This window comes from Ursus americanus, chromosome 11 (genome assembly GCF_024610735.1).
Source record: "Ursus americanus isolate L20-20 chromosome 11, mUrsAme1.1.p, whole genome shotgun sequence".
In the NCBI taxonomy this organism is placed as follows: domain Eukaryota; kingdom Metazoa; phylum Chordata; class Mammalia; order Carnivora; family Ursidae; genus Ursus; species Ursus americanus.
In genome coordinates this window covers 56,989,528-57,012,274 of record NC_142137.1, presented here as the reverse complement: position 1 = coordinate 57,012,274, position 22,747 = coordinate 56,989,528, and the positions used below count along the sequence as shown (strand labels likewise).

Here is a 22,747-nt window from a genome sequence, read left to right as displayed (position 1 = left end):
CGGAGCCCCGCCCACACCTAATATCTGCTTAGACTCCCGCCTTCTCCTTAGAAATTCCAGCCAATCCTGTACTCCTAATGTCGTGGGGCAGCGCTATCGCGAGATTCCAACTGTAGCCTCCGGTAGACTTTAACAGTGTGGACTTGCGCAGATGAGACTTATGAAGCCATTGCCGGAGAAAAGGGGCGGGGCGCTCCGACGTGCGCGTTCACCTTGACCCCACGCTCCAGCGCGCACCCGGCAGCTGGAAGCTGTGGTTTCTGGGCCCCCCGGGAACCCCAACACAAACCAGCATAAAGCGCGCGTGCTCATCTCAGGCGGGTGTTCGGTGGGTGGCGAATGCGTGCCCGGGACCTGCGGGGGCTTTAGAAGATCCCCGGACCTTGGCGCAGAGAAGAGGCTTGAGAACCAGCCTAGGTAGGCGCTTGGGCGATGGAGGGTCAGGGGTCAGAGGTCGGGGACGGAAGAAGTCTCCCCACGGAGGTGGAGGTCCCAAGAAGGGAAGACTCGGTTTTTCTGGAGCCCAGGAAGCTAAAGCGCTGAGAGGGAGACGCAGCGCGAGTTTCCCAGACCCTTTCCCATCCCAGACTTGGGGGCCTCTGGACCGGCACGGCTTCCCCGGGAGAAGAAAGGACCGTGGGAAAGGAGGCTGTGAGTCTCCCCGGGGGCTGGGGCCTGCGGTGTTTAGATCGAGCGTCCGAGGGACTGTCGTCGCGCTCCTCGGCCTCGCGGGTAGCTTGTTTGCCCGGCCTGCTGGGAGCGATCTGGCGCTGACAGCCCAGCTCTGACTCCGTGAACCGCTTTTGAGTTTCGGAAGAAACCGACTGGGTATCACCATTCGTCACACACACGCCCCTGGAGGCTGGATCTGGGCACCTGCCTAGCGTCTTGGTGCGCGGGGTTGTAATGTGGTAAAGGGGAGGCGAGGCTTCCAAGTTAAGTCTGAAAGTTCTCAGTTACCTTTGGAGTCAGATTAATTACTTTCACTCTCAAAACCATCCTTGTACGTTGTACGTTTTGACTTCGTGGTCGTTCCTAGGTTTGTGAACAAAGATGTGTTATTTGATGATTGACTGTCACTTTCAGATATAGTAGTATTAATTAATGGCCATTAAGCTCGTGCCTTTTTTCTGAGTGATTGTACATGACCCAGGAGGTAGAGAAACTAGATGTTTGATGTTTTCCTACTTATATTTAAATTACCTTAACGCCTTAACTGAACAAAATAAAATAATTTTAAAGTCATTACAGCTATTTAAAATTATTTTCTTGGGTGGTAGCAAGACTGTTGAAACTCCCATGAATAGAAATGATCCATAATATCTGTACTGTCACCAGAAAGACTCACTGGTTTATGATCAGAAACCATGCTAGAAGCCGAGTATTATTGAGCGTCAGTGAGAGAAGTGTGCCTGTACTGGATAACCTGTGCTTCCTAGAGCTTCCCAGGTCTAGTTAGCCAATAAGCTAGCAGTTGAGAATAAAATAGTTTACTTTTGAAAGAAGGTGCTATCCTTATGTCTCTTCTTTGCCCAAGCTTACAACTGCACTTCAGAATTATTAAAACAAACCTCTTATTAAGAGTTCAGGCTACAAAAATTTGGGGACACAGAATGTGCTGGTGAAAAATTTTCTTTTGAGGGCATTTTTAAAGTTTTTGTGACTAACATATTTTGGGGTTCAACAGATGAAAACACTCTCATCTTTGCTGAAGTTACTACTTATTGCAGAAAGATGGTGGCAATGCGAGATCATTAGGAGCTTTTCACTAATCCATAATGATTGGGCTTTGCTTGCATAAGGCTCACTTTGGGCAGCAGTATGGCAGATGTATACTTCTTATTGTTCCTAAATTCTAAATCCAGGCCTACCACAGATTTGTTGTAAGTCAGGATTTGTATGTGTCTTTTAATGAAGAGATAATAATTTGGAGGGAAAAAAATCTGAATCTAAGTTTAATTGGTAATCATTTGTTATATTGTTTTAATAACTTAACATTTTATGTTTATTTTTCAAATAACTTATCTTTGTTTTCTGTTGAAGATATGGGTCAGTCAGTTTTCTGTGTTTCATTCAAGGCCAGAAATAGTAAAGAATAGTTTCACATTACCTGTAATCTTCTAGAATGTGGTTAAGAGACTCTTGTCTAAAAAGAAACATGGTACTTAAAAAGAGGGAGGCTATTAGGTATTCGGGGAGTTAGAGATACTTGTTTCACCTTATTTTGTATATCATTTCTATCTTGGCACTGACCTGGCATTGGGGGTACAGTGGTGAATAGGATACTGTTCCTGCCTAGCTTTCATGGCCTTCAAAGTCTTACAGTTAGAACAGTATAGCAGTTGGGATCAAGGAGTAATGGCCCTAAACTCAGCATGCCTGGTCATGGAAAGTTTTCTGGGGAAGGTTGGGGAAGCAACAGGCAGAAAAGTGTGAAAGGGGATTTCAAGCAAAAGGCTTTTTACATTTAAATGTAGGACAATTAAAGTGTGGTCCAGATTTAAAAACAGCAAATAATCATGTTTCACCTAACTCTGATATTTAAAAAGGAGAAATAAGAAGTAGAATGACCAAAAGTGGGACTCGTGTGGTATGAAGAAAACCAGGAGAAGAGTTTGTAATATGATTAGAAATATTTAGAATTTTACTAGTACTTGACTTATTAGCTGCCAGTTAACATTATGGTTATAAGTGGTTTTGATCAAATAATATCTTCTTGGTTCAAGAAGTTATCCCTGGATAGAAATCCCTTAAGAAAAGAGTCAGTTGGAATGAGGTGGTTTTGTTTTTGGTTTTGTTTTTGTTTTGTCATGAATGTATGCTCAGTTCTGGTGTAATTGGCTGGGTTAGTGCCTGGGCATCAGGATTTTTTAAAATTCCCCCAGATGATTCTAATGTCCAGTCAGGTTTGAGACACACACATATATGGTCGTCCATCCTGCCACATTAAAGTTTGGTTATTATAATATATAATGAATTGTTCTGAGGATGATGGTGGTAGCAGCTACCGCTCACTGAATATATACTAAATTTCTTTTAATTGTACTATTATACTTACATTATTTCTAAGCATAATCCCATAATCCCCACTTTAGAAACGAGAAAACTGGCACAGAGAGGTTAAATAACTATTCCTGTGCCACACAGTAAATGCCAAAGCTAGAATTAGAATCTTTTCTCCTGTAAGCCACATTGCTGTGCAGATGTGAGACTCTATAGCCAGTTGCTTTTGGGGCTTTTAGAGTTAACAATTCCATAATTACCATGTTACTAATATTATGGTTAGTATAATAGATTATGTGACCCCTACCACATATCTACACTCTGCCGTAAGCAGTTCTACCCAGTAGGGAAGTATGGTCCATTTCCCTACCTCTTCACTTTGGATCCATTTGCGTGACTTGCTTTAGCTCATGAAACCTTGTGCTTTTGCGGTGACCCCACTTTGAAAAGTACTTGTGTGATTGGATTTATACTGTTACACCTCAGCCATGTACATCTGTGGGTTGTTTTGCTGGTCCTAGGAGGAGGATGAGAACTACATTAAGCAGAGCTGAACTGCTCCTCCAGAAACCTAAGGCTAGGTCAGCCAATCCTCAGCTAACCAGCTAACCTGCAGATCTTTGAGAATAAATGATTGCTATCTCAAGATATTGAGCTTTGGAGTGGTATATTATACAGCATATTTGGGGCCATAGTTAACTAATAAGCTGACACAGCTGAACTTTTCAAAGTTCCAGCAGAATGACCAAATTCCAGTGTTCTAGCCTATATTCTGATGAGAATTGGACAAAGATAAACACATAGTTTATTAGGGGCCTCCTGTATTCTTCTTCCAAGATAATAAAGGAAATAAGATGCTTATAGTTAACCATAGTAAGAGATTGTTTACAGTTTATTACCTACGCATTCATAAAGCAGGCACTGGCTAAGGAACCAGAAGTCTCATGATTGACTTAGACCAGCACTACTTGATAGACTTTTTGCAGTTTTGAGAATGTTTTTATAATTGCACCGTCTAGTATAATAGTCACTAGTCACATATGGCTGTTGCGCACTTAAAGTGTGGCTAGTGCTAATTTTATTTATTTAAAGTTAAAAAGCCACATATAGCGTGGCTACTAAGAAAATAAATTTTATTAATTTATATTTTGTCAGTAAATTACTCATTTTATTTAGATTTTTCAGGTTTATTAGAATAAAACTGTTCCTAATATTCTTATAATTTTATCTTTTTTTAAGATTTTATTTATTTGAGAGAGAGAGAACACAAGCAGGGGGTGGGGGGGCAGAGGCAGAGGGAGAAACAGACTCCCAGGGAGCCTGACGTGGGCTCCTCTTCATCCCAGGACCCTGGGATCATGACCTGAGCTGAAGGCGGACATTTAACTGACTGAGCCACCCGGGTACCCTATTTTCTTTGATTTTAAATCTTTTCTGCATCTACTTTTTATTTGTGCTTTTTACATACAGTAAAATCCAACAATCTTAAGTGTACAATTTGATGAGTTTTAACAAGTATATACAATCACGTAAACACCAGTTGAACATTTCTGTCACCCCAAAGCTTTCCCTCCTGCTCCTTGCTATCAGTCTATCTCTTCCCACTTCCTCACTTCTAGTAACCACTCATCGGTCTTCTATCAGTAGGTTTTTGCCTTTTCTAGAATTTCATATAAATAGAATCATACGGTATATGGTCTTACACATCTGGCTTCCTTCGCTTATTAGCATAATGGTTTAAAAATTCATCCATGTCATTGTATCTTGTATCAGTTTATCATGAAGAAGTATCCCACCTGTTTATCCATTTACCAGGTAATGGACACTTGGGTTGTTTCCAATTTTTAGCTTTTGTTAAAACTACTATTAACATTCAAGCTTAAATCTTTTTTGTGAATCTGTTTTTTATTTCTCTTTGGTAAATATCTAGGTAGGATTACTAGGCTGCACAGAAAGTTTGTATTTAATTTTGTAAGAAATTGACAAACTTTTCCTGATGTTGGAGAATTCAGTTTTAGTTGCTCTTCCTCTACAGTCTTTTAAATTTTAGCCATTCTAGTGCATACATAGTTTCCTATCCTGGATTGTAGGTTGAATTTGCATTGCTTTGACTGATGATGGTGAAGATATTTTCATGTGATTATTTGGCACTCGCAGATCATCTTTGGTGAAGTGTGTTCAGAATTTTTTCTTAAGATTGTCTTACTACAGATTTGTGAAAGTTTTTTTTTTTTTTTCCAATTCCTTCATCAGATACTTGTTTTATTAATACTGTATCCCATCTGGCTTCCCCTCTCCTTTCTATAACAGTATCTTTTGAAGTTTTGTTGAGCTTCAAACATATGTAGTTTTGTTGAAACTTTATTAATTTTTTATATTCTCTGCTTTTTGGGCCCTATTAAATTTTTTTTGCCTAATTTAATGTCACTTATATTTTCTCCTCTGTTTTCTTTTAGAAGTTTTATAGTTCTAGCTTTTATATTTCAGTTCATAATCTAGTTCGAGTTAATTTTTTTTTTTAAAGATTTTATTTATTTATTTGACAGAGATAGAGACAGCCAGCGAGAGAGGGAACACAAGCAGGGGGAGTGGGAGAGGAAGAAGCAGGCTCATAGCAGAGGAGCCCGATGTGGGGCTCGATCCCACAGCGCCGGGATCACGCCCTGAGCCGAAGGCAAACGCTTAACCGCTGTGCCACCCAGGCACCCCTCGAGTTAATTTTTATATGTGGTGTGAGGTAAAGCTCAAGATTAGTTTTTTTGCATGTGGCTACATGTTTATTGAAAAGGATATTTTTGCCCATTGACTGCCTTTGAATTTCTTTCAAAAATTAATTGACCAGGTGCCTGGGTGGATCAGTCAGTTAAAACATGTTTGACTCTTGGCTTTAGCTCCTGTCATGATCTCGTGCATCCTGAGATCAAGCCCCTGAATGGGATCCCTACCCAGTGGGGAGTATACTTGAAATTCTCTCCCTCTGCCCCTCCCACCCTCCACCCCCCCCCCCCCACACAGGCTCACTCTTTCTCGCTCTTTAAAATAAATAAGTAAATCTTTGGGTAAGAAAATCAATTGACCATAGGTGTATGGGTCTATTCCAGGATGCTTTATTTTGTTACATTCATCTATATATCTGTCATATACCATTACCACACTGTTTTGATTACCGTGTCTATCTATATATCATTACCACACTGTTTTAATTACCATCAGTGTAAGTCCTGGAGTCAGCGTGAATCTTTCAACTTTATTCTTCTTTTTCAAAATTATTTTGAGTCTTCTAGGTCTTGGGCATTTTAATATAAATTTCAAAATCACTTGTCAGTTTCTGGAGAAAAAAAAAAAGCCTGTTGAGATTTTGAATAGGATTACTTTGTAGATCAATATCTAGGAATTGATATTTTGACATCTTGCGTCTTCCAGTCCATAAACATTCCAAATTGAGAATATTTCTGAAACTACCCTGAAGCCATATTTTAATTGTTTATACATCCTTTTTCTTTTTCCAGCTACATCATTGGACTAGGTGGAATAGGCATCCGCCATCATTACAGCCTTATGATTTTAATCTCTGTGATTGCTGTGTGTTTCATACAGGATTGGCTATTATTCTGGGAAAAGCGTAGTTTGGGCCTACCTAATACAGGTTGCTGTCAGACCAATTACCTCTTCTGAGATGACAAAGCTTCCTTTTTTTTTTCCTACATTTTTTTTCTTTCTTCTTTTATTGTCTCTGCTCCATTTCCCCTGGTTGCCATCACCATCTTATTCCTTGCCCAGCTATTCTTATTTCTGCTAACCCACAAAAAAGAAATATGTTCTGTATTTTCATTGTCTTCTTTTGAAAGAGAAGATATATTTTTAGGAATTTTTTAGCTATGTAAGTGTCAAGTGAAGTCTTGTTAACCCTTTGGTATTATAAAACAAAATTGAACTTTTATTGTGATGATATGAGTTTAAATGTTACTAAAACTCTTCAAATATGCATTTCAAGTATATTTGAGAAATTTACCTTACTGCTGCTTATTTAATTTTTCCTGCTATTTTTAGAATGTATTTTATTTTATATAACACATTATTTTTATTAAATTTATCCATTAAAGGACCAGTAAGACCATTAGAATTTCTGTGATTCATGAGATTATGATCAGTGAGTTCCTTAGCTGTATTTGACTTATTTTAAAAAAATTAACCATGGCTTTATGTATCTCTCTTAAGATTTCATATCATGTGTGGGCCTCTAATTTATGGTGAATTGTTCATCTGGGAGCACTTTGATACTAAAATCTTCTCTTGGAATGCTTACTTGTTGCATTTGTCTTCTAGAGTTCATATTTACCAACCAAGAAAACTTGAAAATGAGTAGCCGGCGGAAACGTGCTCCTCCAGTGAGAGTTGATGAGGAAAAGCAACAGCAGCTTCACTGGAATATGCATGAAGACAGAAGGAATGAACCTCTCACCCTAACTGATGACGAGCACCCCTCCTCAGGTTCAGCTTTCTCTTCTGCTCACTGTATCATCCTAGATGATAGCCTAAAGGAAGAAGTGGCTCACAAAGATAAGAAGAGGTGTTCCAAGGCAGCGAACATCTCAAAATCAATCAGTAAAGAAGAGACTGGTGGCATTTTTTCTCCTTTCTCTGTAAAGCTGAATATCGTGATTTCTCCCTATCACGTTGATAATTCTTGGAAGGCATTTCTGGGAGAATTAACTCTTCAGCTTCTTCCCGAACAGTGTTTAATTGAACATTTTTCTGAAAGGAGTTTTACACTGATGAGTTCAGAGTCAAGCAATCATTTCCTGATCTATGTTAATTCAGAATGTGAAGATGTAGAGAAACAAGGAAAAGGACTCAGTGAGCCAATTAGTATTTGTGACAAGGGTATTCGAGTGGAATCATCCTTCAGTGGTGAAATGTTAGAAGATTTGGGATGGCTACAAAAGAAGAGAAGAATAAAACTTTACCAAAAACCAGACGGAAATCACGTGATCAAGGTACTCAATTTCTGTGGTGTCTTTTAAGGTTCTTCTGCGTTGGGCAGTCCCATTTTGAAGTTAATTTAGAAGGAAGGTCTAAAAAGCCAGAAATAAGCCTTTCATTATTAAGTTTCAAAGTATACTTTATTTTGGGCTTTCAATAACTGTAAAAAATGTATACTGTAGATAATAATTTCCAAGCTGTCCTTTTTCAAGATATCCCGGATTCCTCCCTTCTGGCTCTATTCTCAATGTCTTGTCATCTCTCCCTCTTCTTGTAGCAGTCCTTTAACTATTGCCCTGCCTGTCTTTTCAACTCCCATCTGCTTTGTCTCTGAATTGGTATAATGTGAAATGGAATTCTGTTCTTTACTGCAGAATGAAGTGTAATCTGGCACATAACTCCCTTCTTTGATAGGCCCTTATCTACTTCTCCAGCCTCATCTTTTATCACTCTGCTTTTAATTTTGTCCCAGAAATTCCAGATTGATTTATTTCCTACATATTTTCTGGCCATATTTCTGCATCTTTGCTTTTGTTTTCATGGTTCTCTGCCTGGATTGTTCCTTTCCTTTTCCCTGGTAACTCCTGCGCATTCTCTAATATTCAGCTCAGAGTTTCCTTCTGTAGGGAGATCTTTTCTTAAAATTCATGGATGGTGTTACACGCCCTTCCGCCATAATACTCCATACACGTTTACTTTTGCCTTGGCCACTTGTAGTGTACTTACATTTTAGATTTTTCTTCTTTAGCGACTATGAAGTCATTCATCATCACAGCTTAGTAAAACCCTGATACTGAACAAGTTTTCAGCAAATGAATGAGTAAATTTATAATTCATTTTAGGCTCTGCTATTTACTAGCTAAGTAACACTATGCGAATCATTTAAATGCTCTAATTCATCATCTTTCTGTGTAAAATGTAAATAATAATCATTCTTTTTACCTCAGTCATGTTGAGAATCAGGTGAGATACTGTAAGTAGACGTCCTTTATAAACTATGAAGCAGGTTAATATGCCTTTATGCCAAAATTTAAAAGGAAAAGAAGTTCTAAAATGTTAAATTCACTTTTGTTCGGTTGAAAACTGTCTTGTGTGTCTTTCTTACATGAAAAAGTAATCATATTAGTATACTTTCAGAACTGACAAAAGGAAAGAAAATTTAGAAGCATTAGATTGTAATTAATTCTTCCCTGGAGAATGAAACTATGTTCTCCTTGTTGATGATGCATTCCAAAACTGTGGCTCAGTGATAGCAAGGATGTAAGAATTCGTGGCTTGTATATTTGTTCTGTCTACCTTCCCCATAGACCAAGTCTTGATCTGTTCTGTATTCTTATCCCAACTTTTATAAATATTTAAACACTCATTGCTGTTGTAGTAAGCTAACTCTAAATGGACACAAGGCAGAGTACAAATAATAATGAAATATATTCTTTGTTACTCATTCCTTTATAATGCTGGGTTGGATTCTAGTTCTTTAGTAAAAGAATATGAGCCTCTCCATGATTACGGAATCAGGTCCAGGATAACATAGGGAAATGAAGGAAAATGCATTTATTGAGTATCTACCATCAAGAAGTTTTAAAATTGTATTATATAGGCTATCTCTTATAGGCTTCTCTCCATTTTGCAAATAACAGCATTTGGGTCAAAATAAATCAATTACTTTGCCTGGTTTTTAGCTCTTAAATACCAATGCCAGTATTCAACTTCAAATCTTTTGACTGCAGAACTTCGTACTGCATTGTTTTACCAGAATTAAGATATATTACATTAATCAACATCTGTTTTCCTATACATTTTAGTGTTTGATCTAGTAATAGGGATTCCCAAGCGTAACTGTGCTTAAGAATCCTGGTATGTGCATCAGAATCTTCTAGGGGAATCTGCATTTTTAACCAACTTCTCTGATTATTCTGTTATTCATCAAGTTTGGAAATCATTGACTTGTTAGGTAGAATTGGTGTTCTCATCACATTCTCCCAGGTTCAGGTCCAGTTTAGGAAGTATTATTTTCTAGCAACTTGAATGGTGCATTTCACATATTAGGCACTGCATTTGTAGAATCAGTTTGTTATTGAAAATAAGAATTTGTGAGGGCGATTTGGTGTAGGTATGTATCTAATGTTTGTGGGGCAAATACTGCGAATATGTTTAAAAACAGTAATGGTTAAAAAAGTTTTTTTCATGTCCTCATAAAGAATGTATTAGTGCAATTAAAACTATGTTTATGTTGATTAATTCTTTGTAGGTTGGAATTTATCTTTTGGAAGGTGGCCTAGCGAAACTAGACTTTTTCAGTGATGCAAATTCAAGAATGAAGAAGTTTAATCAGCTCATGAAAAGAGTGATGGAAAAGTTATACAATTTTGTTATTCCAGGTAAATTAAAAATGGCTATTGCTTTAAGAGTTGTGGGTTTTTCCCAAATCATATACATAACAAGCAGAAAAACGATAAAACCATAATAAAATTAAACAGTCTCTTTAAAATCACTGTATGACAAAATTATTTGTATCTGAAATGCCCCCACTAATTTGTGTCTTTCTTTGCTAAATACTGTGCCTACCTTAGAGTAAGTATGCAAGAAATGTTTGCAGTCAGTAGAATCTAAAGGGATCTGAGCCGATTGGAATTTTTGCATTATTCTTGTGCTTTTATTTTGTTATGGCCAGAGATTCTTGGCTGGCCTTATCCCACCTCTCCTTTGCAGTCTGACAAATAATCTCAAGAGCCTGCTTCCCATAAAGACCAGTTAACTTTCCTACTGTTTCTTGGCAAGATGTTGCATCCTTGGTCAGGACTACAGCTTCAGAGTTGTCTGCCATTGGTTCCCAAGGGGAAAGTGTGTATGGCTTGGTGCACCCTATCAACACTACTGGAAAAACGGCTCAAATTCTCCAAGCCCTGCTCATGGTGGGTCAGCATTATTTCAGGTGCAAATTACAGAACATTTCATACTGGAATATTTGGGAAATCAGTTTCTAAGCTTTATTGTTGAGTTTTTTCTTCAGTACATTCTTTGCAAAGCTTCATAATACTAATAAAAGTTGGGGTGCCTGGCTGACTCAGTCGGTAGAGCATGTGACTCTTGATCTCAAGTTCGTGAGTGCAAGCCTCATGTTGGATGGGGAGCCTACTTAATTAAAAAAAAATAATAAAAATAAATCATTTGCATGTTAAAGACTTAAAGGAGAAAAATCTCTGGTTTCAGAATTGGAGGGCTTGCTTTTAAGTACATCTAGAATTTTTAAAGTTATGCTAAGAATTATTCTGCCTTTTAACAATAATACAAGTTAGACTTTTCAAAGGAAAATGTCAAAGGATTTCAAAGGAAAACTTCAATTTAGTTATCAGTACTAGATTACACATCTATAGTAAAAGTCTGAAATAACCACACATAAAACTAGACATTAATTATAAAATTTTGGAAATCTCATGTGGCATATTTTTTATTGAAGAAAGTAAATTATGTATTTTGTGGTACAGTCTTCATTCTATGGCATGTGAGGTATGTTCTGTAAAAGTGGATAGGCCTTTTGGGAACAGTTGAGAAATAAATCATAACTTAAAGTAGTTTTGTACATTTATTCAGGATTTTGAATTTTTTTTCATGTTACAGTAAGCACCAGTCTTCTTTCACAGGGCAGTTGTGCCCAGGAAATGTATCTGCTATTTTTTACAAATTCATATTAGTGGCTTAAGCACTTGGCTCCTGCTACTACCAAATGCCTATCCTTTTTTAGCATAAGAAATGAAATGGGAACCCTTGTCTTACTAGACATAGAAAAATTATGTCTGCATATGGGTTTTTTTATGTTAAGACGTAAAAGTGAAATAAATTATCCTTTTATAAACTGCAAAAGATTTTCACATTCAAATGTTTATTAAATATCTACAATGGGCAAAGCATGTGCTAGCTGCTCTGAGGAGCTATAAAAACAGAAGACAGCCTTTGCATAACAATTCAGTGCACAAGGGAAGAATACACATAAATGATTGCACTGCCAGACAGATTGCAATGTAGCACTATATCCAAAGTAAAAGAGTATTACACGAACACAGAGGAGAACATTAATTCTAACCAGGGAAAACAAAAGAAAATGCCATGGAAATAGTTGAACTATTTTGAAAGGTAGATTTTTGATCAGCGAAGAATTAAGAATAGGGCCTTCCTGTCCCAAAACACACTGAGCAAGGCCCCAGAGACGGAAAAGTACATAGTATGTTCTTAGAATAAGAATTGCATGTAGTTATAAAAAGTGGATCGGGTTGTTTTGAGTACATTTACTGTTGGATGTACAGATGTGTTGGAAGAGGATGAGGAAGATTCAGAGAGCGAGCCAGAGGGACAGGACATTGATGAGCTCTATCAGTTTGTGAAGCAAACACATCAGCAAGAAACACAGTCCATCCAAGTGGATGTCCAGCACCCTGCATTGATTCCTGTGTTGAGACCATACCAGAGAGAGGCTGTCAATTGGATGCTACAACAAGAGCATTTCAGAAGCGCTCCTACTAGTGGCAAGTATAAGATGCTTAAAGACAGATTGATCAGAGGGATTATATTAGAGATAATTAGGATGAGGGACGTTGTTGAACAAATCATATTGAAAAGATAAGAATGGGTTTTACTATGAACAAAATGATAGTATAAGAAATTCTTTAAAATTGAAATCTAGGGGCGCCTGGGTGGCACAGCGGTTAAGCGTCTGCCTTCAGCTCAGGGCATGATCCCGGCGTTGTGGGATCGAGCCCCACATCAGGCTCCTCTGCTATGAGCCTGCTTCTTCCTCTCCCACTCCCCCTGCTTGTGTTCCCTCTCTCGCTGGCTGTCTCTGTCTCTGTCAAATAAATAAATAAATAATCTTTAAAAAAAAAAAAAAGATCTTAGGATTTAAAAAAAAATAAAAAATAAAATTGAAATCTAGAGAAATGCATTTGTAGGTACCCTCATCTGTAAGTGTTTGAACTAATTTTTCCTGCCCAAATAAAGGCTACCTTCATTGAATTTTTAAAAACTGATAGAATTATTACATGCCTTTCCAAGTAAGAATTGTTTTTGGAACCTGATTAGATGGGAATCTTGTTAATTATCTGCAAGAGGCTTCACAATAATGATGAATATTAGCAACAGAAAGCAAATTTACAAAAGTAGGAGATTAATGTGTGACTAAGTTTGTATTTATTTTCTTTGCTCCACCACAAAATAAATAATAAAATAAAATGTTGTCTATTAAGTGTTTTCATAAAAGTAAATTTATGGGAGTCATTTATGCCACTTCTTTATCATTATCTTTAAAGAGATAGGCACAAGGTGAGATTTTTGCATGATTCTAGGAAGTGAAATGTCTATTTCACTTTTTTTCTGTATAGATTTATTTTAATGATGGATAGCACGTACATATTTCTCCCATAGTTTCCAGTTTGTACTTTTTTAATCCAACAAAATTAATTTTTTTTAATTTTTAATTTTGGAAAATAAATATCTGTTTATAGCCAACATTATTTCTTCCCACTCACCCTCAACCCATACCCATACTCTGAATTATTTTGAAGTAATAATTTCACATATCATATCATTTAATCTGGATATTTCAATTTATTTTATTAAAAGAATTCCTTTAAACAGACATATTATATATAAACATTAGAATTAAAAGGGTTCCTTTAAACAGAAATAAATTTATATATCTTATAATGGCTTTTAAACCCAGTTATTCCTTAATATTGCCAAATCTCTCCCCTCTCTCCCTTTTTTCTTCTCCCCTTTCTCTTTTTTTATTTCTCTTTCTCTCTTACCATTTATTCAAATCTGATACCAAATAACCTTCATACATTGGAATTAGTTGTTGTCGCTTAAATTTCTGTAATCCATAGATTTTTATCTCCTCACATTCTGTATTTTTTCTTATAATTTATCCATTGAGAAAATTGTTAGCTCTGTAGCTTCCCACAAATGACTATTTTTTTCTCCAAAATGAAATAACATTTCTTATAATTAAGTAATTTTATTAAGGTATAACTTACAATAAAATGCACAGATCTTAAGGGCACAGTTTGATAAATTTGCACAAATCTGTGCGTCTGTGTCACCAGTGACCCAATTAAGACAGACTAGATATTCTCAGAAGGCACTAGCCATCCATGCCTCTTGAGACTTCAAATGGCTGTCCAAATTATGTGTTGCAAGTTTAAAATATGTACCAGATTTCAAATAGTACAAAAAAAAAGATGCCAAATATCTCATTAATAATTTTTATATCGATTACATATTGAAATGTAATATATTGGTTATACTAGGCTAAATAAAATTGTTAAAATTGATTTTACCTATTCTTTTACATCTATTTTACAGTGCTGACATGAAGTATTTCCATTACCCCAGAAAGTTTCCTCGTGGTCCAGTCAGGTCTCCTCCCTCAGCCCCTTCAGGAGACAACTATTGCCACCATAAATTAGTGCTGCCTGGTTTTGAAACAATAAGTAGAATGGCAAAATATGGACATTTGAGGTGGGAGTGAAGTTGGCCTTTTTCAACATAATGTTTTTGAGATTTCAACCATACTGCATGTATCAGTAATCCATTCTTTTTTCTCCACAGGATGGATTTTCTTGATTAAATCCCATATATCATTTAATAGTTATGTTCCCTATGACTCCCATAAATTGAAGCTTTTTATCTTTTAATTTTTTCATTTTATAAACCCTATGTGTCTGTATTCCTGCTTCATCTATCAATCCCTAAAGAAGGCAACAAAAGGGGCGCCTGGGTCACTTAGTCGGTTAAGCAGCTGCCTTCAGCTCAGGTCATGATCCGAGGGTCCTGGGATAGAGTCCTGCATCAGGCTTCTTGCTCAGCAGGGAGTCTGCTTCTCCCTCTTCCTTCTGCTCCCCCTGCTTCCCTGCTTGTGCTTGTGCTCTCTGTCAGATAAATAAATCTTTTTTTAAAAAAAGGCAACAAAAAATTACTTTTTGTTTCACTGGTGGGTAGAGACATGCTTCCTAATTTGGCAGTTGGTTTAAACAACTTAAAATTTTAAGGGAAAAGACAGTGAAAGATCTTGATTGAAATACACTCAGTACTTCAGTGTTTCAAGATACTATTTCCTCAGTTAGGTAAGCCTTTCCTCCTACTCTCAGACCCATGTTAAAAGTTAGGTCTGATTTAGGTTAATGTATTAGCCCACTAGCATATGTCTGTTGAGTTATTTAAAAACTTTAGGCTGGGGCGCCTGCGTGGCACAGCGGTTGAGCATCTGCCTTCAGCTCAGGGCGTGATCCCGGCGTTATGGGATCGAGCCCCACATCAGGCTCCTCCGCTGTGAGCCTGCTTCTTCCTCTCCCACTCCCCCTGCTTGTGTTCCCTCTCTCGCTGACTGTCTCTCTCTCTGTCAAATAAATACATAAAATATTTTAAAAAAATAAAAGTAAAATAAAAATAAAAACTTTAGGCAACTTTTAAAAGATTTATAAAGGATAAGCTACTTTCCTTTATTGGGTGGGAGTTGGTTACGTCTAGTTTTCTTTTCCTGTTAAACCTCTGATTTGCTGCACTTTTTTTTTTTCTGTCTTAACACTTGTATGTAGAAAATATTGGTGTCCAAAGCAAAGGAAGAATAAACATGAGAATAATATGTGAAGAGAAGAATGAGATCCTACCCTTTTCCCATGTGTATGTGGCTTCCCAGGGCATGCTGACTGCTAGCTTATTTTTATTCTAATGTGATTATCTGGCAGAAGGCAAGACAAACAGAAACTTGTTCTTATGGTTATATTTTTCTTTAGAAAATGCCCTGCACTTCTTATGGCGTGAGATTGTTACATCTGAGGGTTTGAAACTCTACTACAATCCGTATACAGGCTGGTAAGACAAACTTCATGTGCTTGGTATTAAAAATAAATATTATGCTAAGTGAAATATGTCAAGCAGAGAAAGACAATTATCATATGGTTTCACTTATATGTGGAACATAAGAGAAAGCATGGAGGACATCAGGAGAAGGAAGGGGAAAATGAGGCGGGGAAATCAGAGGGGGAGAGAAACCATGAGAGTCTGTGGACTCCAGGAAACAAACTGAGGGTTTCAGAGCAGAGGGGTGGGGGAATGGGTTAGCCTGGTGATGGTATTAAGGAGGGCACATATTGTAGTGAGCACTGGGTGTTATACGCAAACAATGAAGCACGGGACACTATGTCAAAAACTAATGAAGTACTGTATGATAACAAACATAACGTAATAAAATAAATAAATGTTATGAAAACCTGTATGAGATTGGTAGCATAGGTCTTTAGCTTTGACAATAACCGTAAGAAGAAATACTATGTTAGTCTTGTTAGACTTCATATTTTTATCATTTTTATAGGTAGGATAAAGAAATTAATAACGTTTGTCATTTTTCAGTAAATGAATGAACTATGATAGACTTAAGATGCTTAGTTGTTGACATTTAAAGAGATTATAATTTTAAATGAAAATCATCTTATGGACCAATTTTTATATTTTCATTAAATTTGTTAATTTCTACTATAAAAGTCTTAGGAATCATTAAATATAATAACATAATGGGTGAATTGGTAGTTATTGTCCTCCTTACTTTTTTATTCACAGACACAAAAGAAGGCAGACATGCCTCCTGTTATTTATAGAAGAGAAAAAAATGATGGGCATTTACCAGTACCACTCCTGTTTCTGCAGAGTTAGTTGTCAGCTCAGGCAATTTTTTATCACAGTTCTTTATTCGTGACCTAGGGTTTCAGATTGTTTTACCCTAAAATGTAGTTTAAAAAAAAACTTAGACTTTTATGGATTTCTTCCAGTTTTCTTTAGGAATAATATATTTTTTACTTGCATTCCTGTGATACGTTTTTCTTGTTTTTCCCTTCAGCATCATCCGTGATTACCCAAATGCTGGGCCACAGTTGCTTGGTGGAATCTTAGCAGATGAGATGGGTCTCGGAAAGACAGTGGAGGTTTTGGCTCTGATTCTGACACATACTCGACAAGATGTCAGACAAGATGCTCTCACTCTTCCTGAGGTAGGAGGAGTACCGTAGGGCTGAGAAAGCAGGGGACATATGTTCTCAAAAAGCATCATATGGCCAACATTTGCTTGGCACTTAAGCCAACATCCAGTTTACTCGGAGGCTAATGATTCTTACAAGTTATTAGTTAACTTCAAGTGGGCACAGAGAATAGGATGTTTGTGACCTGGCAGGGTTTTTGTAAGTGATGTTGGCCAACTAGGAAGGGGTTATGCTGTAACTTATCAAGCTTCCTTCTAGCTGGCAGGGTTACTCCAAGGAAAGTATAGTTACTTCCTCAAATGTTTAGTCAGTACTACAGGCCTCCATATTACCACTAAATATTTTTTTTTTAATTGTACACATCGTAGATATGTAAATCATAGAATCTAATAATTAGTGATTAGATTGCTAAACGAATCAAACTCTAAGTCCTTGTTCCAAAATATATAATTGTTTAAAAATATAAATTTTAGAGTTTATGGGGGATAAAAAAGAAAAACAGCTCCACTGAGGCAAATAGAGCTCATAGCTCATAATCTCCAATAACCAAATCTAAAATCAACACACTAGTTAAGGGTATAATTGATTACCTGTAGGGCCCACTGTGCTCACAACTTAGTGATAATGTGATCTTCTGATAGGGTCAGGTTTGCGAAGTTAACCTCATAGATTTGAGTATGGAATAGAAAATATCTATTTCATTGTTAAAAAATATGAGTTGGAATATATAGTTTTAACTGTCAGTAACTTCTATATTAATTCCATATTTAAACAAGCCTTTAAAAGTTAATTTCAGAAGTTCCACACTTACCATTTAGGTAGTTTTAAGACAATATGTACAATTTCAAAAAGTGATGGCTAGTGGTAAACCCTAAGATAAAAAATAAGGTTGGTATGTATGAATAGCATTTTAGCTTTCTCTTTCATCATTTTTTACAACTCTTGCATCTCCTTAATAGAAGGAGGGTTAATTTTATTAAGCAACTCCAGTTACTGAAAGCAAAACACTGTGTGACTACTGAATGTTGTTTATATCAGGGAAAAGTGGTGAATTATTTCATTCCATCACATTATTCTGGAGGAAAAGTAAAAAACACAGAAACCCAGAATATGGAATTTGAACCAAAAGAAAAAGTTCAGTGCCCCCGTAAGTATGAAATCTCTTAAAGAAAATACCTTGTTACAGTCATCTTTGTTATAGTTCTTGTATTCCTTATATGGAGTTATCTTACAATTGTTATGAATAATTGTTTTTATAGTCGTTTAAACTTTGTATAAATGGAGTGGATTACAAGTCATGTTATCGTAACAAAAGTAAAGATTTATTCTTTCATTTGATTGCTTCATTCTTTTTTAGTCTAGATACTTCTTGTTCAATCTTTTATATTTGAATTTCTTTATCTTACAGTTTAAATCAGGCTTTGTTTATTCTCAAGCATAGCTACTTCAAATTCTGCTAGCAAATGAATGTTTCCCTTACTAATTATAGCATATACGTAGATAATTGTGAGAGGTTTTTTAAAATACAATTTTAAATGACAGTTGCTTTGTAAGATTAACAAATTAATGAGTAATTCTTCCTTAAATTATTTCCATTACAGTAATTGATTAATGTGTTGAGATAAATTTTTGCATATTCTTTAAAATGATGATATACAGATAACATATCTTCAATAAATCTGTGTTTTATTTTTTCTTAACTTAGTTCTCAATGCATATTAATTGCTTGTTTTTTTAAATTTTAATGATTTTGACTGAGTTAGCATATCCTTTTCCATGTAGCTACACGTGTGATGATCCTGACAGCTGTGAAAGAAATGAATGGAAAAAAAGGAGTTTCCATCCTTTCCATCTATAAGTATGTCAGTTCTATATATAGATATGATGTTCAGCGGAACAGGAGTCTTCTGAAACGGATGCTGAAATGTTTAATTTTTGAAGGTCTTGTGAAACAGATCAAAGGCCATGGTTTTTCTGGAACTTTTACATTGGGGAAGAATTACAAGGAAGAGGATATATATGATAAAACAAAAAAGCAGGTAACAACATTTGTTAAGTTGCTATATGTGATGCCTTATGGAAGCTATTGACAGATTCCACTTGATACTGAGACTGTTAGAGACTGAAGGTAAAAAACAAACTTAAAAACTCACATATGGCTGTGACTTATCTTTTCTACTTCCTGAATGTAAGTTTCATCAGAGTAGAGACATTATGTTTACTAAACCCAAAGAAAAGTACGTGGCACATAGCAAATACTCAATAAATATTTTCTGAGTGAATTATATTAGTGGGTTAAGCACATTATAAAGTTCAAAATAACTCTAAAGAATATATCTTTTAAAGAGAAAAAAGTAAGTAAAATAACTGTCTTCATCATGCAGTTGTTAGCAGTTAAAAAATCTGTTATATAGCTTTTTTTTCCCCTAAGATTTTATTTATATATATTTTTTTATATATTTCTCAGAGAGAGAGAGGGAGAGTGCACACAAGCAGAGGGAGCAGCAGCAGAGGGAGAAGGGACTTGATCCCAGGAAACTGGGATCCCATGACTTGAGCCGAAAGCAGACGCTTAACCAACTGAGCCACCCAGGCAATGTTCTGTAGTTTAAAAATATTATATACCTTACATTTGCTTAGCTCTTTGTATACATTTTCAGTTTTTTATATAAACTCTCATTTTTCCCATGTCATTATCTTACGAAATTTTAACATTTTGTTATAAAACTGCTTTTTGGGGGCTATTAATTTCAAATTTGCTTTTTAAAAAAATTAGTTACATAGCTATGCATACATAAATCAGGTAAAGGGGGCACTTGGCTGGCCCTGTCAGAGCAGCATGCAACTCTTGATCTCAGGGTCATGAGTTTAACTCCCATGCTGGGTATAGAGATTACCATAAATAAATTAACTAACTAACTTTTTAAAAATAAATAAATAAATCAGGTAAAGACTAATGATAAGTCAAAGTATGGGGCTACCAGCTTGTCCTGCGAAAGAAATGGCAGATTGAAAAGTTCGTTTTCTAGAGTAGGGAGTCTACAACGTTTTCCCCAGCCAGGGTAGTAGGCTACAGTGAACTTCCGTGCTTCTGGTAATCCTTCTGTCACCAAAAAATGAAAGTCTTCAATTAATGCCATTCATTTCATTTTAAGTGTCTCAACTCTCTGTTCAACCTCAGCTCTAACATCACTTCTAGGAAGCTGTTGCTGGCACCTACCTTCCCGTCACAGCCCCTCTGTTATATACCCCCCCTTACACATTCCTATACCATCGCTTCACTTTTTATTGTTCTTCCGTTTCCAACAGACCCCCTTGGAGACCAGGAGCTAAATATTCCTCATATTTCTATCCCCAGCATCTAACACTATGCCTGGCACAAAATTGGCATCCAGTAAATGATTTCAGGAATGGACAAAGGTAGAAAGGACAAAGAAGAAAATTGTTTGCTAGTTGTAATAACTAGTAGATTAATTTTCACTTTCTTTAAATGCTATATTTTTTTAATGTTTTTTTTTATTATATTATGTTAGTCACCATACAGTACATCCCTGGTTTTTGATGTAAAGTTCGATGATTCATTAGTTGCTTGTAACACCCAGTGCACCATGCAATACATGCCCCCCCTTACTACCCATCACCAGCCTATAAATGCTATATTTTAATACGTGGTATGTTTATAATGGCCCTAGTTTGTATGTTTATGTATTATAAACTACTAGTCTTTTATTGATTTAGGCAGACTATAAATTATAAGAGGTTAATATCAAGATATTAGTAGCTCCCTATCTTTCTCCTTTTTATTCTCTTCAAATTTTACTTACACAGTAGTAGAACCTTCCTTTTTAGACCCTTTTTAGAGGGCAGATTGAAAGCAACTGATCAGGAATGATTCACCCCTGGGAAAATGGTAGCAAAGAGTGGCTATTGGACTTTTATGGAAAACTCATAAATAAGGTTGGGAATTTAATTTCAAAAATGTAATTATGTTGAAATAAATTAATTAATATTTTTTCATAGGCAGTAGGGAGTCCAAGGAAAATTCAGAAAGAATCCAGAAAATCAGGGAGCAAAGACACAGATTCTGAATACTTGCCATCAAACACATCCGATGATGATGATGATCCTTACTATTATTACTATAAGTCTCGGAAAAATCGTAGTAAATTCAGGAAAAGGCCCGTTCCATCTACAAAAAAGGGAAAAGGTCAACCTAACATCAATCTCAATTCACAAGATCATTGTCCAGCTACCAGTGACTCTGGAATTACTGATATTACTGCATCTAAAAATACATGTATCTTTGAAGGAAAGCAACTGCGTGCAGCAGAGGATCAAGCTGAATCTCTAAACCCTGCTGATGGTGATGTGCCACAGTCTACTGTCACGAGTCCCTGTAATTCCTCTGATTATCGCTTTGAATGTATATGTGGTGAACTTGACCAGGTAGACCGTAAACCTCGTGTTCAGTGCCTGAAATGCCACCTGTGGCAACATGCAAAATGTGTGAATTATGAAGAGAAGAATCTGAAGATTAAACCTTTTTACTGCCCCCACTGCCTTGTTGCGATGGAGCCAGTATCAACAAGAGCAACTCTAATCATCTCGCCCAGTTCCATCTGTCATCAGTGGGTGGATGAAATCAACAGGCATGTGAGGTCATCATCTCTTCGAGTATTGGTAAGGCAATCTGGGCTCTTGAAAGGGATAGGAAAATGTCAATTTTTGCTTCCTTGTGATAATTTTTATAATCTTTGTCACGTTGTTGTTTACCCCAAAAATTAACTTAATAAGATAATATGAGGTCAGAACTTGAAGAGGAAATTGAGAATAAGAAATAAAGCAGTAGATTCTAATTCTTGTCTGACATTTAATTCAGAAATTAAAGCACTTTGAAAAGATGTGAAAGCTTTTGAAAGAATTCAACATGTAAACAAAAAAGACTTCATATGTGCATTTATACTCTCAAGACAGAAATGCAGTCCAAAGACAGCATTGTGTAACAGTAGCTACTTGTCTGATCTCCCCCCACCTTAGCTCCAGAATCGTCCTCTGAAGCCTCAGTTACTTCATCTGTAAAATAAAATTTACTCATTCAACAAATATTTATTGAGCACCTGTAATGTACTAGGAACTCTGCTAAGTTCTAAAAATAGTACCCCCTCACAGACTTACTGTGAAGGTTAAATGATTTGATAAAGTTTTGGTACACAGCACATTGTAATTTACTAATGTTGGTATTTTGTTTTTTCCTTAATTGAAGTGTAGTTGACATATAATGTTATATTAATTTCTAGTATATAACAGTGAATTGATAATTCTGTATATTACACTGTGCTCACCATGATAAGTGTTGTTACCATCTGTCACCATGCAATGTTATTACAGTATTATTGACTTTATTACCTATGCTGTACTTTTCATCCCTGTGACTTATTTATCTTATAACTAGAAGTCTGTGCTTCTTAATTCTCTTCACCTATTTCACCTACCCCCTCAATTCCCTCTGCTCTGACAGCCAGCAGTTTGTTCTCTGTATTTATACTATTTTATGTTTGTTCGTTTGTTTTTTAGGGTTCCACATACAAGTGAAATATGGGATTTATCTTTCTCTCTCTGACTTATTCCATTGAGGCTAATACCTCTAGGCCCATGTTGTCACAAATAGCAAGATCTCATTCTTTTTTATAACTAATATTCCACAATGTATATATGCCACAACTTTTTTATCCATT

At 36.3% G+C, this 22,747-nt stretch overlaps 1 protein-coding gene across 9 annotated transcripts in view; it reads left to right on the top strand.

The window, feature by feature from the left end:
• The first annotated feature begins 216 nt into the window (after positions 1-216).
• SHPRH (SNF2 histone linker PHD RING helicase) overlaps positions 217-22,747 on the top strand; it is an 85,951-nt gene continuing 63,420 nt past the window's right edge. For 3 of the 9 annotated variants that reach the window (XR_015726139.1, XR_015726138.1, XR_015726140.1), the window contains exons 1-9: positions 217-417; positions 7,330-8,000; positions 10,238-10,367; positions 12,291-12,509; positions 15,774-15,852; positions 16,874-17,024; positions 18,051-18,159; positions 18,795-19,051; positions 21,033-21,692. Coding sequence is in view for 6 of the 9 variants with exons in the window: in XM_087865564.1 (XP_087721690.1) it covers positions 7,362-8,000; positions 10,238-10,367; positions 12,291-12,509; positions 15,774-15,852; positions 16,874-17,024; positions 18,051-18,159; positions 18,795-19,051; positions 21,033-21,692 (2,244 nt within the window). In the remaining 3 variants the exon portion in view is untranslated. The other 6 variants (XM_087865564.1, XM_045805292.2, XM_087865563.1 and 3 more) reach the window with 5 other exon arrangements.